General features: G+C 46.2%; 1 protein-coding gene across 2 annotated transcripts in view; it reads right to left on the bottom strand.

The window, feature by feature from the left end:
* The window catches only part of PPP1R9A (protein phosphatase 1 regulatory subunit 9A), a 218,122-nt gene extending 198,949 nt beyond the window's left edge, over positions 1-19,173 (bottom strand). For both annotated transcript variants that reach the window (XM_044293015.1, XM_044293017.1), the window contains exons 1-2: positions 18,980-19,173; positions 10,974-12,499 (exon numbers count right to left, since the gene is read on the bottom strand). In XM_044293015.1, the coding sequence (XP_044148950.1) occupies positions 10,974-12,350 (1,377 nt within the window). In that variant the 5' untranslated portion in view covers positions 12,351-12,499; positions 18,980-19,173. The remainder of the gene's footprint in view (positions 1-10,973; positions 12,500-18,979) is intronic.
* Between the last annotated feature and the right edge of the window lie 272 nt (positions 19,174-19,445).

Below are 19,445 nucleotides of genomic sequence, written 5' to 3'. Positions count from 1 at the left end.
TGAAGCCGGTCTAAGAAGATTTACTGGAAGGGCTTATTAAAAGGGGTTCTCTTCTTTGGACATGCCCTACTTTTTAGAAGGTTCCTCAGACAATAAGCCATTCAATAAGTATTCTCAGGCTGGGAACCCCAGCGATCAGCTGTAATCTGCAGGGAAACCTGGTGTTCAATTTCCCTGCAGTGCCACTACAGGTGAAATTAGGTATTACACCTAACAGATGGAGGAAACTGTCCTATCACCCTAGTACATCTGTTTTGCGTAGTGAGAACCCATTAGGGGCACTGGTTTAGCGCCCCCCCCCCCCCTCCCAAGGACATACTCCCTAGGGAAGCAGTCTACAATCTGTGACCTACTATGAAACTATATGGATTCATCAAAAATGTCTGATGGGTGGGAATCCCACCTCTTGGACCCCAATCTACCAGGGGGCCCTGTCCTCACTTGCATCACTCAAAATGAGAAAGCAGAGCTGTTTGGACCGCTGCGCTCGGCTGTTCCGGTAGGTTTGCACACACATATTGAACGTGCTCTCTGCTCTTACTTTTCTCAGCCTCTTCATGGGACCTTTGTACTACTGAGAAGTAGTCCTCCCAGACCCCCCCCCCCCTCCCCCCCCACACACTAATGGAGTTGTATCCCCTGCATTCATCAGACCTGAGAGCAGATCCCTAAATCCACAGCTGCATGGACTGTGTACAAACGTGTCATTACAGCCCCTATGGACTATTCTCTATAGGTTCTTGTAGGCTACGTACCAACAGGCAGCAGCGACCATCTGTTAGTCCGCCGTGGTAAACCTTTATACCGAGGCCGATTCACCCCTGACCTGTGTAGGGGCCGACAGCTGCCGGCCTCAGGCAAAATTGGCTCTGAAAAGGGAAGAAACAGCAGGCAATGTCTTCCCGCTGAATGGTTTTTGTAAACTCCTAAAACTTTAGGGGTCCTAAAACTTTCCAATATACTTCATGTTTCAGTTCTTTGCCATTTTCTAGATAACTGTTTGCAATCAGTGAACGAGAACACTCCTGTCTACATTCAAAGGCAGCAAACCCGTCCATAGCTCATCCTGTCCTCCCAATTGTATCCAGTCTACACAATGCTCTGTGACTGATACATTGTAGCAAACTACTAGAGCCAGCGCTGTCTAGACTGGATAACATTGTGACAAACCCTCAGCTGAGAGAGCAGGACGAGCTGTGAACAGGTTACTGCCTCTGAATGTAGACAAGAGTGCTCTCATTCACTGAGAGCAAACAGAGGTCGTAAATATGACAAGAACATGAAAGTATATTACAAGTTATGATGGTGTTCAGACTTCACATTCAGATCGCTCGCCAGTAAAATCTCCCGACATATGTCCCAATAGTGATCCAGGTCTGCCATACAGAGGCGTAGGTCCTCCATGGACCCTCTATGTTAAACATTTTACACCATGCGGTATACGTTTTTGCGGTAGATGACTGTGTGGGAAAGCTCAGCAGGCTGCACAATTCTGTACAGTACAAAAAAAGTATAAAGGTAAAAAGTAAATAAGTAATAAATACATTTATAAAGGTAAAGTATGAAAGTATAAATACACATTAGTGTATTGTCTGCTGAACAGCGGCTCGGCTGACCGTTTAATGTGTATGGAGGGCTCTGACTCTTCCCTGACAGATGGTGTCGGGGGGCGGGGAGAAGGATTGGGCAAAATTAACATTCCTTTTGTTGCCCCAGAAGATAGGCCACCACCAAAAGTGTCTGATAGAGGCTTTCTCCCCTCTCCCCGGTGTTTGTGCATCGTGGAGTCGGGTGAGAAGGCTGTCGGATGAATGATCACTTGGCCGACAGCTATTGAAAATGTTGTCCCAAGAAAAAATATTCTGTATTTTCGAACCAGCCCCTGGATACTTTTGTAATTGCATGTAATTAAGAATTTTAGAGCCACCAAGTTATTCGTATAGGGTGTAACTAAAGACTGAATTTTGCGTATGTATGTGGAAAATTGTTTTACTGCCTGAATATACGCTTTAAAGGAAATTTTATTTATCATATATTAAAATCGTGGCGAGCTTGCCACATGTAGGATTTGTCAGGCTAAGCCTGGATGAGTGGCCCACTCCACAATTGTATGGGTACAGCCACTCAAACCAGGCTTGTAAGACGTGCAGAGCTGGAATATCAGTATGGTCCGTTCCGGATGCCTCTTCTGATAGTACACAGATGCACTCCCATATATTCACTAGTGGTGCTTGGATTCCCAAAGATGTGTCAAGGGTACCAGCAACAAAGTTTGCAGCTTCAGTGGTCAGCTGCAACAATGTTTCCACGTAGTGAACATGGGTAGATAGAAGAAAGGATAGGTGAACTGTGGGTGAGAGCCGTTATGTACGAACTCTACTTACAACCCAGCTGATTAGCATCCCTATTATCCGATCACTATCTAGTAGAGAACCGTCTCTGCAAATATAAGCGTCTGCTCGACGCGTTTCTATGTCATTCTATGTGTGGTGACATTTCTTCAGGAGCAGAAATAACAGCGGCATGTATTTAGATTATTATAGTCATGGACAATCCAAACTCTGCACACTGATGGAGGACGCTGCACGCTGCTATTTGCGCGCGTGCAGCTTCAAGAGATACAGCCTCCGGCGATATGTTAGCAGCCGTCTCGCGGCCGCTCAGCCGCCGATCTCATATTGAAGTCGCCACTCCCACTGGGCGGAGCTTCATCGGCAGGCGGTGACGTCACCCAGGAGGGGTAAGACGTTCTGTTTATCCGCTCTGCCTGATTTACTGTGCTAACCGCTGTTGTGGGTATTCTTTTAATGGGCAGAAAATTGCCTACCATCGTAGGGGGACACTGGGGGTTGGTATCCTTATCACAGGTGATGTTTAGGACAGTAGTTGCCAACATATATGAGCTCATACTTGTAAGTCCCATCTGACAGTTAATGCGTGTGATATGTAGCAGGGCTTACACATACAGAGCGCAGAGATGGGATCCCATAAATAAATATATAGAGCTGGATGCCGCTCATGAGCTATTGTAGGGTATCCCATATATCTCGCTCTTTGTATCATACAATGATTGATGCATGGGATAGATATAAATCCCCATGTCTTATACATACAATAAGCCCCCTGTATACACATCCAGAGCTGAACACTGCTCATGTGATTTTCTGGGGTAGCTTATGTATCTCATTTATGTATGATATGATGATTGATTATTTATATGTGTTATTCATGACACATTGTGTATGTGGATAGAATACACATCAAATAAAGCAAGTGTACGATATATGATCATTAAGACCAAAAGGTTTCACTGTACGTAGTGTGAAGGTCCATTGGGCCTCTTTTTTGAGTAATAGATTGTCAATATCTCCACCTCTTGGGGATGCTCTGACATGTTCTATGCCCTGAAAAGAGATGCACTGTTGTATTCCTGGGTGGCACTCCGCAACGTGCTGGGCAATGGGTGTGTCATCTTCATTTGTAATATTTAACAGATGTTCCCCAATGCGCCTCCTAAACTCCCTCTTTGTCTTGCCTACATACTGTTTAAGGCAGATACATGTGGCCACATATACCACTCCTACTGTTTTACAGTTGATGAATGATCTGATAGTGAACTCACGTCCCGTGGTTGTGCACTTGACCACATTGCCCCTTTTGATGGTTTTGCAAGCAATGCATTTCCCACATTTGAAAGTGCCGGGTGGTCTATTCGGGAGCCATGTAGTTTGTACTGAGGGGCTGTATAGGCTATGCACCAGTTGGTCTCGTAGGTTACTACCTCTTCTGTAAGTGATTAATGGCGCATCACTTATGAGGTGTCCGACTACTGGGTCAGATTTCAGGATACTCCAGTTTTCTTTGAGGATGTTTCTTATCTCCTTGTTGGCTAGATCATAGGTGCCTATAATTCTTATTTTATTATCTGTGGCTCCAAGTTATTCACTGAAATCTATCTGTACAGCGCCACCTGCTGTTTGCTCTTTTTCTAATTTCTATGTTCTGCCGAGATGGATGCACATGCTCAGTTTCATCCTTAAACAGCCACCAGCTGCATCAGACAGGACGCGCCCCCTGAGCTGCCGCAGACAGGACGCGCCCCCTGAGCTGCCGCAGACAGGACGCGCCCCCTGAGCTGCCGCAGACAGGACGCGCCCCCTGAGCTGCCGCAGACAGGACGCGCCCCCTGAGCTGCCGCAGACAGGACGCGCCCCCTGAGCTGCCGCAGACAGGACGCGCCCCCTGAGCTGCCGCAGACAGGACGCGCCCCCTGAGCTGCCGCAGACAGGACGCGCCCCCTGAGCTGCCGCAGACAGGACGCGCCCCCTGAGCTGCCGCAGACAGGACGCGCCCCCTGAGCTGCCGCAGACAGGACGCGCCCCCTGAGCTGCCGCAGACAGGACGCGCCCCCTGAGCTGCCGCAGACAGGACGCGCCCCCTGAGCTGCCGCAGACAGGACGCGCCCCCTGAGCTGCCGCAGACAGGACGCGCCCCCTGAGCTGCCGCAGACAGGACGCGCCCCCTGAGCTGCCGCAGACAGGACGCGCCCCCTGAGCTGCCGCAGACAGGACGCGCCCCCTGAGCTGCCAACTTGAAATAAACATAGCAGAACAATTAGAGCAAGGAATGTGGAGATCTCTGGACCCATGTGAGGTACAGGGCTGGTTCTAGCTTTGTTAGAAAGAGACTGTCATATACTACATGATGTCTGATTTTATTTTTTTACATTAATTATGGGAGAACCCCTTTAAAGAGGCTGTCAGGTCTGTCAGGGTCTATGAAGCCAATTAAGGTAAGGGTTGGTGGGTCTTCAGACTGTTCATAGTACAGGCTCATTTTCTGAACGTCTCTCCTGTATAAGGGTACGGCCACACGGTCAGGTTCCCCGATGCAGTTGTGGAAGCCAAAATCAGGAGTGAATTTACTTTACTTTCTCTCCTTTTATGATCCACTCCTGGTCTTGGCTTCCAAAACTGCATCAGGAGACCTGCTGTGTGGCCTGTACCCTAACAAGAAAGCAGTAAGAGCAGGAGCGACATGACTCACAAAAAAACCCGATACGTCAGGTCATCTCCCAACTAGGGTTGTCACAAATACCAAAATTTAGTAACATAGTACATAAGGCCGAAAAAAGACATTTGTCCATCCAGTTCGGCCTGTCATCCTGCAAGTTGATCCAGAGGAAGGCAAAAATTTCGATTTGATTTCGATACCATGAAAAAGTACTGCGATACTCGATACTACGCAAAAGAAAAACAAAACGCCCAAAAAAAGCTGCGCGCATTCCGCATTTTATATAAACGTTCGGCCCATAATAGAACAGTCCTATACCATTTTTTTTTTTGGGAAAGGGGGTGATTTAAACTTTTAATATTTCAGTGTTTTTTTGTTTTAAATGTAATAACTATTAGCCACTTGAGCTGAGGGCGGTACGCCATGTTTTCTAAAAGTTACTACGCTGCGCAGCCTAGTATCGGAAAACAGCAAATCCCAGTATCGTATCGACCCGAGTGCAAAAGTATTGATTGGGTACCTACTCCCACCCAACTATTCTGTCTTCAGTTTCAGATCCGAGAGTGTAAATTCCTTGTAGAAGGTATCCTTGAAGACATACAACAAAACATATAAAACAAGCAGGGAGAAATGTCTACCACGAAGTCCCGCCGCTGACTCAAGGATCTATTTCTGAAGACTTTGCGACGGCTTTTTGTCAGAATTCCAGATTATTGCAGCAGAATTAAGGAGCTTCTGCACCTAAAATATAAATCTCGACCATTTCTTCCCTCCTGTAACAATGCTATAAATTCTCTTCGGCATCTGGTCACCAATGGGCAGATGTCTCGCAGGTATTGGCCGGTGGTCAGACATCTGGCCACTCTCGAAAAAGGAAGAATTTAAAGGGTTGTCTGCGGCGGGGCAAGAAACTGCCCGAGGGTGGAAATGTGAAGATATAAGAAGCTTAGGCCTCGAAATCTCCATGTTCAGATCTGGCAGGCTATACCTTCAGTCGGATCCCCATTGATTGCAATGGGGTCCAGCAGTGATCCAGACGATTTCTAGTATAAATGCGGGGTTTTAGCCAGAAAAAAAACGCTACATGAAACTTTTTTTTTTGTCTGGATCCGGCAGACACATCTCCGAAACGGAGATGTGAAGGATGCCTTACTCACCCGTATATTTCTACCCCATTCCAGCATCGCCACTTCTGTCCTCCCCACCAGTTTCCGATTACTTGGCTGCAGCGGTGCCGTATACACATGTGACCACTGCAGCCACTGGCATTAGCGGTATATGGAATGAGACCAATGAGGTCTATGATTGGCTGCAGCGGTTACGTGGGTACATGTGCACGCCACCAGCAGTGGTACTGGGCATAAATGGGTAATGCTTCTTTTATTATTTTGTCATATACCTCCAACCCCGAGCAATTTTTATCCAACATGGACAACCCCTTTAAATCACTCACATGTCATAAATCTCTAATTGACGATGAGATCCTTATTGCCCCCATAAATGGCCACTCTTTGGTCCCATCTTTAGACTATGCAATGCAACCGAGTCCTATGTGGCCAGCCATAGTTATACAGTAATTGATCTATTCATTATGGTCTCCAAAAGAAGCAACCTCACTCTTCCAAAATTGAAACCCTTCCTAGTCACACAAGGACATGGGGCTGGGGGCATGCCTCATAAATCGTCACCAAAAGCAGCTGTGACAAATGAAACAACTGAAGATGAGGCATCCCAGAAGAAGACACAACATTGACTTCTATGCTGCAGGTGGAAAGGCTCGCTGACCTGCACCTTCCTACAGCACAGTATGGTCCATAGATCTATGGTGGCTTCTGTAACACAACAGCATGAAATGTGACCCTCATGCAATAACCTTACCCTTAGGGTCCATTCACACGTCCGTTGTTTCTTTCCTGATCTGTTCCGTTGTTTCTTTCCTGATCTGTTGGCAGCGGCTGTGCCGGGTACCGCAGCTCTGGCCTATTCCAATAACCCCTTCCTGACCAAATTGGACACACCTTCTCATTCAAAGAGTTTTCTTTATTTTCATGACTATGAAAATTGTAGATTCACACTGAAGGCATCAAAACTATGAATTAACACATGTGGAATTATATACATAACAAAAAAGTGTGAAACAACTGAAAATATGTCATATTCTAGGTTCTTCAAAGTAGCCACCTTTTGCTTTGATTACTGCTTTGCACACTCTTGGCATTCTCTTGATGAGCTTCAAGAGGTAGTCACCTGAAATGGTCTTCCAACAGTCTTGAAGGAGTTCCCAGAGATGCTTAGCACTTGTTGGCCCTTTTGCCTTCACTCTGCGGTCCAGCTCACCCCAAACCATCTCGATTGGGTTCAGGTCCGGTGACTGTGGAGGCCAGGTCATCTGGCGCAGCACCCCATCACTCTCCTTCATGGTCAAATAGCCCTTACATATCCTGGAGGTGTGTTTGGGGTCATTGTCCTGTTGAAAAATAAATGATGGTCCAACTAAACGAAAACCGGATAGAATAGCATGCCGCTGCAAGATGCTGTGGTAGCCATGCTGGTTCAGTATGCCTTCAATTTTGAATAAATCCCCAACAGTGTCACCAGCAAAGCACCCCCACACCATCACACCTCCTCCTCCATGCTTCACGGTGGGAACCAGGCATGTAGAGTCCATCCGTTCACCTTTTCTGCGTCGCACAAAGACACGGTGGTTGGGACCAAAGATCTCAAATTTGGACTCATCAGACCAAAGCACAGATTTCCACTGGTCTAATGTCCATTCCTTGTGTTCTTTAGCCAAAACAAGTCTCTTCTGCTTGTTGCCTGTCCTTAGCAGTGGTTTCCTAGCAGATATTCTACCATGAAGGCCTGATTCACACAGTCTCCTCTTAACAGTTGTTCTAGAGATGTGTCTGCTGCTAGAACTCTGTGTGGCATTGACCTGGTCTCTAATCTGAGCTGCTGTTAACCTGCGATTTCTGAGGCTGGTGACTCTTATCCTCCGCAGCAGAGGTGACTCTTGGTCTTCCTTTCCTGGGGCGGTCCGCATGTGAGCCAGTTTCTTTGTGCTGTGACTCCACTTGGGGACACTTTCAAAGTTTTCCCAATTTTTCGGACAAAATGACCTTCATTTCTTAAAGTAATGATGGCCACTCGTTTTTCTTTACTTAGCTGCTTTTTTCTTGCCATAATACGAATTCTAACAGTCTATTCAGTAGGACTATCAGCTGTGTATCCACCTGACTTCTCCACAACGCAACTGATGCTCCCAACCCCATTTATAAGGCAAGAAATCCCACTTATTAAACCTGACAGGGCACACCTGTGAAGTGAAAACCATTTCAGGTGACTACCTCTTGAAGCTCATCAAGAGAATGCCAAGAGTGTGCAAAGCAGTAATCAAAGCAAAAGGTGGCTACTTTGAAGAAACTAGAATATGACATATTTTCAGTTGTTTCACACGTTTTTGTTATGTATATAATTCCACATGTGTTAATTCATAGTTTTGATGCCTTCAGTGTGAATCTACAATTTTCATAGTCATGAACATAAAGAAAACTCTTTGAATGAGAAGGTGTGTCCAAACTTTTGGTCTGTACTGTACGTACGTGTATATATATATATATATATATATATATATGTTCTTGTTTTAATACTGAAAAAATAATAATCTTCTCATCTCGAGATTATAACTATTTTTTGTGAGTTGATCTGTAGTTTCTGTTGATGCTATTTTGGGGTATGTATGATTCTTTGATCAGTTTTTATTCAATTTTTCGTAGGCGAATAGACAAAACAAATGTCGAATGTCAAAATAGGCAAATTGGCCATTTTAATTTTTTTTTCCCCATATGGTGAATGTCATATTCACCATATGGGAAAAATATGTTTATTTTTAATTATATGAAACCGGTATGTGTGTCACTATGTCGGTTATCTCTGGTGCCCCCTTATAATTGAATGGAGCGTTGGCGCTCATTTCAGATTAGCCACTCCGTCCATTTCAAGGTGGCTAGGGGATAACTTACTCTAAGGCCCCTTTCACACGGGCGAGTATTCCGCACGGATGCGATGCGCGAGTTGAACGCATTGCACCCGCACTGAATCCAGACCCATTCATTTCTATGGGGCTGTGCACATGAGCGTTGATTTTCACGCATCACTTGTGCGTTGCGTGAAAATTGCAGCATGTTCTATATTGTGCGTTTTTCACGCAACGCAGGCCCCATAGAAGTGAGTGGGGCTACGTGAAAATCGCAAGCAAGTGCGGATGCGGTGCGATTTTCACGCATGGTTGCTAGGAGACGATCGGGATGGGGACCCGATCTTTATTATTTTCCCTTATAACATGGTTATAAGGGAAAATAATAGCATTCTAAATACAGAATGTTAAGTAAATTAGGATGGAGGGGTTAAAAAAAATATATATATTAAACTCGCCTCATCCACGTGCAGCCCAGCTTCTCTTCTTTCAGGACCTGAGAGAAAAGGACCTTTGGTGACGTCACTGCGCTCATCACATGGTCCATGGTGGTGGACCATGTGATGAGCGCAGTGACGTCACCAAATGTCCTTTTCTCCCAGGTCCTCAAAGAAGAAGAAAGAAGAGAAGCTGGGCTGCACGAACACGTGGATGAGGTGAGTTTTTTTTTTTTTTAACCCCTTCATCCCTAATTTACTTAGCATTCTGTACAAAGAATGCCATTATTTTCCCTTATAACCATGTTATAAGGGAAAATAATAAGACTTACACAACACCGATCCCAAACCCGAACTTCTGTAAAGAAGTCCGGGTTCGGGACTGGGTACCAAACATGCCGATTTTTCTCACGGGCGTGCAAAACGCATTAAACCGCTTTGCACTCGCGCAGAAAAAAAATCGGATGACAACTGATGCAACAGGATCCGGTTTTTTTCCTCTCTCTGGCTACTTTCACACTAGTGTTTTTGCTGGATCTGTTATGGATCAGCAAAAACGCTTCAGTCATAATAATACAACGTCTGTATCCGTTCTGAAAGGATCCGGTTGTATTATCTCTAAAATAGCCAAGACGGATCTGTCTCTAAAACCATTGTAAGTCAATGGGGGACGGATCAGGTTTTTTTTTGCGTCCGTTCAGGATGCATCAGGATTCATCAGTTCAGTCTTTTTGCCTTTTCAGGACGGAGATAATACCGCAGCATGATGCCGCAAGTGTGAAAGTACCCTTACATTGTGTGTCATGACGGATCCATCTTGCTCCGCACCACATCGCGGACAGAAAAACGCTGTTTGCAGCGTTATTCTGTCCGCTATGGGGACGCAGCCAAACGGAACGGAATGCATTCTGGTGACTCCGTTCCGTTCAATTTTTCCCCCATTGACAATGAATGGGGACAAAACGGAAGCGTTTTTCCCCCCCCCGCTATTGAGATCCTATGACGGATCTCAATAGCGGAAAGGGAAAGCGCAAATGTGAAAGTAGTCCCTCTCCGATCAGAAGAACGGAAAGCTAAACGGTGATGTGAATGCACTCTTACCAGTGACTTTCCTGGTGACAGCCTTACTTTAGTTGAGTTGGACTGAGCTGCGGAACCTGGCAAGCTGCTACCAATAGTATGGCATTGTGCCTGGTAAACAATTTAGGGGAGGTTCCTGCGATCGGTGGCACTGCCTGGATTTGGACCTGCATGGATCTACTTATGCCCTCTTCTAAGGGTAGGTTCAGAAAACTTCTTTAAGATTAGATAAAAGTCAGATCTTCCTTCCAAAAACAGCACCACTCTTCTTTCAGGCTGTGCCTGGTATAGCAGCTCAGAGCTGATTTGCAATACCAGACAAAACCCAAGAAGATGCGTGGCACAGGGGACCTTTTTACTGACCACAGAAATTGACTTACTGACGTAAGAAGGAGAAATTCAATACATTGATCCACTAACATAACTGTCAATATATTAAAGTTAAAAAAAAAAAAAAACTGTCTTACTTTGATAGGTGCTTTACTAAATTTTATTTTCCTCTGAGTGGGAACTTCGTCTTCTTCTGGCAATCCCGGTACCTCATAATGTTCCATGTCAGGCTCGTAAGACTTATTTTCGTCGCTATCATCGTCATCCCCGGGTTCTGTCTCCTCCCAGTCCGTGCTAAACCGAGAGCGCACTCTGTACACGTTATAGTCGGAGTGTTCGTAGGACTGGACAGTAGACAGACAATTCAAGTCACCGCTCATACTCGTCCCGACGTTGAGAGAAGTAGGAGCTCCGTGGTTACGACTGGTCAAAAAGCTGTCGTCGTTTTCCATGGATGTTGGAGATTCCCCGGATTTAGTCCTATCAAAAGCGTTCACGGACTCTTCCGACAGGTTATTGTGTTGCGCTACGTGCTCTGTTTTTTCCCCCATGTGCCTCGCATCGTCGGCGGCGCCGTTCTTGGCCAGCATGTCGTCGTTGGAGGTGCTACAGCCCACGCTCTTTTCTCTTTTGGACTCTATGGGGGAGACGAGCCCATCTTCTCGTGATGCCGCCACGTTCCTTTGATGCGTGTTCTCCACACATGTATCCGTGTCCGTTTCAGTCGACGGAGACCAAGAATTTGAGTCTTTATTTTGCCCGTAACCTTCTAATTCCACCACAGCAGGTGTGATGTTGAGCGGATAGTGTCCCATTACCGAATACCCTTCGCTGTTTTCATTTTTCTCCATAGCAGTAGGGCTCGGAGAGTCACTGTTCTCAAACACAGCGCTAAGTTGGCTCACGGTTGGGGACAAAGCTTCCGTCCTGGAACTCAAGCTGTCCAAAGAATCGCTGCTCCCCCTGTTGGACTTATTTGAACGCCCCTCATCTAGGTCTCCAGATCCTCGTCTATCCTTCCTGGAATTATAGCGGCCGCTCATCCCGGACTCTTGAGTGCTGTGTTCAAACATCTTCCTGGTTTCTGTAAACTTAGCGTAAGAAGGTCCATCCAAGGTGTCGAAGCGACTGATCCTTTCCGAGAGGGTGGTCTTGTGTTTTACGTCCGTCACTTCCTTCTTTTCCAAATACTCTCTGGGCTTTGATCTCCTCTGAGGAGATGATGGCATAGCTTTCGACTTCCTTGTTGGGACGCCATTATTTTCGTTGGGCTCCATGCCCATCTGCATGAATAGGTTTTTGATCCGGTTGACGTTGGACCCATACCGCCGTCCCCTCGTCTGCTGGGTCTGAGGTACATCGCTCTCATCTTTCGGTTTGTCCTCCCCATCGGCTTTTGGTTTGTCGAAGGTGCTTTTGAGGGCCTGAAACTCCGTCCTGTAGGCATTCCTGTGGGGTGAGGCGCTCCTCAGGTTCGAACGCTCTCCTGAGGCTTCTGTTTTCATCATGTTCATTTCAGCAGAGCAGCACAATGTGCATGATGACTAAGACGCGTTCCTCAGAGTTCTCCAGTCACATGGATTTCGTGGGGGTTGCAGTGGAAATATCGCTGCTGTTACATGTCTCTCTTTCAATCAAACCCCATGAAAATCTTCAAGACAAGCTGCAACAGAGACAAGAAATTTTATGAGACAGGCTTATCGTCATTAGTACTGCGTTCTCTTCTACTTATTTCATTAATTACAGCATATTTGTGGTTTTCAGTGAAGGGAAGTGGAGACAAACCTGATAAATCACATATTACCTTGTTAAAGCAGGTGGAAGGGCACGGCTGCCCCGGCAGAAGCTCCTCACTGAGGCTCCACCATAAAGTATATAACAAAGCTCAAAGTAGCCGAGCCCTGATCTCAGTGCTCTTCTTTCCCTCAGAGATTATCATGACGTCATGAATGGCTGAACCAAAAGACAAACTCAGCTCTACTGCATCTTCCAAACTCAGCCCTGTTTTGTTTCGCAAACCTAGCTCAGCAGTATCTCCCAAACTTGGCTCCTCTGCCTCCCAAATTACGCTCTGCTGTATCTCTCTAAGGGCTCATGCACGCGACCGTATGTATTTTTCGGTCTGCAAAAAAAACGGAACAGAAGGTCCCTAATAGAACAGTCCTATCCTTGTCTGTAATGCAGACAATAATAGGACATGTTCTATTCTTTTGCGGAACAGACATACGGAAAAAGAATGCACACGGAGTAACTTCTGTTTTTTGTTTTGCGGACCTATTGAAATGAATGGTTCCATATACGGTCCGCAAAAAAAACGGAATGGACACGGAAATAGGTTTGTGTGCATGAGCCCTTATATACAGGACAGGACAGCATCTCATAAGCGCCACTCCGCAACACCTCACAAGCTCAGCTCTGCTGTATCTCTGCTCTGCTGTATCTCTGCTCTGCTGCACCTCACAAGCTCAGCTCTGCTGTATCTCTGCTCTGCTGCACCTCACAAGCTCAGCTCTGCTGTATCTCTGCTCTGCTGCACCTCACAAGCTCAGCTCTGCTGTATCTCTGCTCTGCTGCACCTCACAAGGTCAGATCTAATGCTCCTCACAAACTCATCGTTGCTGCTTAATGCCTCCTTCACTCGACCGTATGTTGTTTTGTGTTTTGGGGTCTGTTTTAAACAGATCCGTTTTTTTCATTTCCGTTGCGTTTCCGTTTTTCCGTATGGCATATACAGTAATTACATGGAAAAAATTGGGCTGGGCATAACATTTTCAATAGATGGTTCCGTAAAAACGGAACGGATACGGAAGACATACGGATGCTTTTCCGTATGTGTTCCATTTTTTTTTTTGCGGATTCATTGACTTGAATGGAGCCACGGAACATGATTTGCAGGTAATAATAGGACATGTTCTATGTTTCAACGGAATGGAAAAACGGAAATACGGAGACAGAATGCATACGGAGTAAAGTTTTTTTTGCGGAACCATTGAAATGAATGGTTCCGTATACAGAACACAAAAAACGGCCCGTATACGGAATGCAAAAAACGTTTGTGTGAACGAGCCCTAACACAAGCCCAGCTCTGAGCCTTATCACAAACTCAGTTTTTCTGCATCTTAGGGCTCATGCACACGAACGTGCCGTTTTTTGCGGTCCGCAAATTGCGGATCTGCAAAAAACGGATGCCGCCCGTGTGCCTTCCGCAATTTGCGGATTGGAACAGGAGGCCCATTATAGAAATGCCTATTCTTGTCCGCAAAACGGACAAGAATAGGACAGGACTCAATTTTTGCGGGGCCACGGAATGGAGCAACGGATGCGGACAGCACACAGAGTGCTGTCCGCATCTTTTACGGACCCATTGAAATGAATGGTTCCGTATACGGAATCAAAATACGGCCTGTATACGGAACGCAATAAACGTTCGTGTGCATGAGCCCTTACAATTCCGCTTCCTCTTGTAAACTCAGGTCTACTGCAAAATGCAGACTCCACCCTGCTGCATCTCACAATCCAAACTATGCCGATCCCACCACTATATCTTTACCGCATCTCACCAGCTCTGCTGCATCTCACCAGCTCTGCTGCATCTCACCAGCTCTGCTGCATCTCACAAGCCCAGCTCTGCTGCATCTCACAAGCCCAGCTCTGCTGCATCTCCCAAACTGTCCTGCGCCATACATGTTCTGCCCTACTACACATTCAGCCCTGCAACTGCAGAACACTTAAATGAACACGTCCCATGCACGGGCGCGCTGCCTGACCTATTGAGTTCCTGTCTTGGCCTTCATGTCCCTGAACGGTTCCATTTACTCTCTATACAAGCTTTATTGACGCGGAGCTAAAGGGAGGGGAAGGGGCAGCTTTTAAAAGGCGTCCATTGTTTCCAATACATCTGACTTCAATAGCAGGGCACATATAGATACAGCATATACTGTGCAAGGATGGGTTTCCCAAGATATGCCCTCATGAACTATAGTGCAGGAGAGGGGAGTTATTTACCAAAAATAGGCTCCCGCCATACAGGTAGCGTTATGGATGAGGTGCATTCATCACTGACCATGGTATTCTAGGGACATATTTCAGGTATCTCAACCAAGGAGGCCCCTTACGGGTCACATAGGGTCCTAACACTCCTTGTACATGGGAGAGATTTAGGGGACCGTCCGTCAGCCAAAGCAACTAATCACAGCACAGCTTTCATTTCTTACAGTGCTCTTAAGGAATGAAAGCTGGGCTGCGATTGGTTGCTAGGGACAGCAAAGATGGGGATATTATAAGAAAATCTACCTTGATTGCTTGCCCATAGCAACCAATCACAGAACAGCTTTCATTTCTTACAGTGCTCTTAAGGAATGAAACCTGGGCCGTGATTGGTTGCTATAGGCAGCAAAGATGGGTATATTAAAAGAAAGTCTACCTTGATTGCCCATAGCAACCAATCACAGCACAGCTTTTATTTTTTATAGTGCTCTTGAGAAATTAAAGCTGGGCCGTGATTGGTTGCTAGGGGCAACAAAGGCCATTTTCAGACATCCGTCCCTGTAGTTTACAATCCCCTATGCACATCTGCACTCTGGTTGCACAGGCAGTCGCAAAATAATAACATTCACCACACAGTGGATACTAGGGGGCCCCACTGTCTTGTAATGGGGCCAGCAGGGAAAAATAGTGCTCCGCACAATGCCTCCTTTTAAACTCAGCAACTCCGGACAGAAGATGTGAGCGCTCGAGGGGGCCACATTTCACCCAGCTGCTGCTGTATTCATAGCCGTCTATTGGAAACAACCAGATCACATGTGCTGTATTCTGATTGGCTGCTATGGTCAACCAATCCCTTTCATGTCGGATTCTATGCAGAGGGCCCTGCATGTGCACTGTTGTACACCCCCTTTAAGTGCATTCATTTTACAGGGCTCTTGTCTGACGAACAGCTTATCCTTTTTTTTGGGGGGGGGGGGCTCTGATGAACGTTGCACACGACATCCCACTGATCTCAAAGGGCGGTCTCACGTTTTTAATGGTTGGTCGAGGATTTCACAAGGGGTTATCCCAATCCAACCTCCCCCTTAAAGAGGACCCGTCCCCTCTCCTGACAGGTCTGTTTTAGTAACTAATTGCATTCCCCAAGTAATAACATTCCTGGAGCATCTATTCCTAGGAGTCTATGTTGTGCCGTTCCTCTATTATTCTTGTTAGAAGTTTTGAATGCATTGACAGTTTGCAATGAAGGTCCACCGGTTGGGGGGGGGTGTCCCTGCACAGTCTGACACTGGCAGCACTGATTGGACAGTGTCAAGGACACACCCTCGATTGGTAATACTCACCTGGACTTTCATTGCAAACTGCTGTCAATTCATTCAGAATTTCTAAAAGGAATAATAGGAGGGACGGCACAATATAGAGTCATAAGAACAGCTGCTCCAGAACTGTTATTACACAGGGAATGTGTGTAGTTACTAGAACAGACATGGCAGGAGAGGTTAGAGCTCCTCTTTAGGGCAGCCACTGAGCATGCCGGCCTCTGCCGGCGAAATAGGGCCCTGCCTAAGGCCTAGTTCACACGAACGTTTTTTTTGCGGGTGTACGGGCCGTTTTTTTGTGTTCCGTATACGGTCCGTATACGGAACCATTCATTTCAATGGTTCCGCAAAAAAAACTGAATGTGTTCCGTATGCCTTCCGTTTCCGTTTTTCCGTTTTTCCGTTCCGTTGAAAGATAGAGCTTGTCCTATATTTGGCCGTAAATCACGGGTCGTGGCTCCATTCAAGTCAATGGATCCGCAAAAAAAACGGAACACATACGGAAATGCATCCGTATGTCTTCCGTTTCCGTTCCGTTTTTTCTGAACCATCTATTGAAAATGTTATGGCCAGCCCAATTTTTCCTATGTAATTACTGTAAACTGTACATGGCATACGGAAAAACGGAACGGAACAACGGAACGGAAACGGAAACACAACGGAACTCAAAAACGGAACAACGGATCCGTGAAAAACGGACCGCAAAAAACAATAAAAGCCATACGGTCGTGTGAACTAGGCCTAACACTGAGGCCCCGGCGCCTGCATACGTGACGCCCATGAAGTGCTGCACACATGATGCAAACAATGGCAGCATCAGTCTGCAGTCCTGGACAGTCCGGCCCTGCACAAAGAAAGAACTTTGATTGCCGTTCCCGTCACTTATTGGCGCCTATTGTTTGAGTCCCAGGACTATGGAATTCCTGAATCGATAACTGGACGACGAGAGGAAACACACAGAGCTGAGAAAATGTCACGGGTCCCAGCCATGGACCTCGCTGCGTCCCTCTGCCGAGCTCAGGCAGCGCTGCACAAATCCTGCTCCACCTGCAGGAGCAAAATAACTAATGACGGGAAAGGGAAGGGGGGGGGGGGGGGGGGACAGCCGGTCAATAGGTAAAGGGTTAATGTCTGTCTCTAGGCTCTGCCATGATGGAAGACGGCGCTGCATGGTATACAGAGAGCGTGGAGGTATGTGTGATGTCATAGAGGACGATACATATATACCGTACACACTGCACAGGAGATACAGATAGCTCATAGCGGTCTATTACAATATGTAGATCCGTGTACATGTCTGTATGTATAAATGTAGGCATGTACACTGATGTATGTGTACAGTATATATGACAGCTGTACGTACGGGAGTAATCTGGTATTATAGCTGAATATATGGAGCTGTATGTACTTTATACACGTGTGTGTACAGCTGTATATATGTACAGTACGCATCTGTTTCAGCAGGTATATATCTAGACTATGTCTGTGTACACATGTGTATATGTACAGTATACATATATAATCTGCATGTATGATTGGATATCTATGTATATACTGTATACATGCATATATATAAATGTATGTGTGTATACATGTATAGCTGTGTGTGTATATATATATATATATATATATATATATATATGTGTGTGTGTGTTTGTGTGCATATATATACCTGTGTATATGTATCAATGTTTATGCATGCACATACATGTGTTTTTATGTATGTATGTATATATGTGCGTGTATAGCTATATAGGTACATGTATGTGTATAGCTATATAGGTACATGTATGTGTATAGCTATATAGGTACATGTATGTGTATGGCTGTAGCTACATGTATGTGTATGGCTGTAGCTACATGTATGTGTATGGCTGTAGCTACATGTATGTGTATGGCTGTAGCTACATGTATGTGTATGGCTGTAGCTACATGTATGTGTATGGCTGTAGCTACATGTATGTGTATGGCTGTAGCTACATGTATGTGTATGGCTGTAGCTACATGTATGTGTATGGCTGTAGCTACATGTATGTGTATGGCTGTAGGTACATGTATGTGTATGGCTGTAGGTACATGTATGTGTGTATAGCTGTAGGTACATGTATGTGTGTATAGCTGTAGGTACATGTATGTGTGTATAGCTGTAGGTACATGTATGTGTGTATAGCTGTAGGTACATGTATGTGTGTATAGCTGTAGGTACATGTATGTGTGTATAGCTGTAGGTACATGTATGTGTGTATAGCTGTAGGTACATGTATGTGTGTATAGCTGTAGGTACATGTATGTGTGTATAGCTGTAGGTACATGTATGTGTGTATAGCTGTAGGTACATGTATGTGTGTATAGCTGTAGGTACATGTATGTGTGTATAGCTGTAGGTACATGTATGTGTGTATAGCTGTAGGTACATGTATGTGTGTATAGCTGTAGGTACATGTATGTGTGTATAGCTGTAGGTACATGTATGTGTATGGCTGTAGGTACATGTATGTGTATGGCTGTAGGTACATGTATGTGTATGGCTGTAGGTACATGTATGTGTATGGCTGTAGGTACATGTATGTGTATGGCTGTAGGTACATGTATGTGTATGGCTGTAGGTACATGTATGTGTATAGCTGTAGGTACATGTATGTGTTGCTGTGTGTCTGCGTCTCGTCCATTCTCCCGGCACACACAGGACATGTCCGCGCTCCTCACATGTACATGTCACACTGCTGACACATAAACAATGCCTATTGTGAGGAGAAGCCCCAATTCCTCCCGTGTACTAATCTGTGTGCCGCACTACCTCCTGTGTGTGACCATGGCACTGCCCCCAGTGCGGTTACCTTGCGGAGCTGCTGCAGCGGTGGAGCCGGGCTCTGCAGCAGGGCGCTGGATGTGTGCACAGCGGCTCCCTCCTCCTCCTCATGACTCAGTGCTGCAGCTCCACTGCCCCATCTCCCAGCCGCTGCCTCGTGTGTCACGCACGGCCCGGGATGCGGGAGCAGCGCTCACCGTGCCATCAGTGTCAGCACTACCAGCTCTAGCGCTACGCTTGTGCACGGCGTTCTGCTCGGGAGAGACCATTCCCGCCAGCTGCAGGGGGTGTGGAGTCTACCATCACAGCGCGTGTGATACTGATTACAGTACGGCGGTGCTGCTGCCGCCACACACGTACAGAATAGAAATGAACGACATGGAGCTCAGCAGCAGCAGCAGCAGCCATGTGCTGTGGACTAGGGGAGCTACAGAGACAGGCTGCTGGGTGCTCAGTACTGCGGGGGTCAGACATGGGGGATAGAGAGGTGAAGA

The sequence above is a fragment of the Bufo gargarizans genome, chromosome 5 (genome assembly GCF_014858855.1).
Source record: "Bufo gargarizans isolate SCDJY-AF-19 chromosome 5, ASM1485885v1, whole genome shotgun sequence".
In the NCBI taxonomy this organism is placed as follows: Eukaryota; Metazoa; Chordata; class Amphibia; order Anura; family Bufonidae; genus Bufo; species Bufo gargarizans.
The sequence above is the reverse complement of the archived record's forward strand: the minus strand, read 5'-3'. Positions and strand labels throughout refer to the sequence as shown.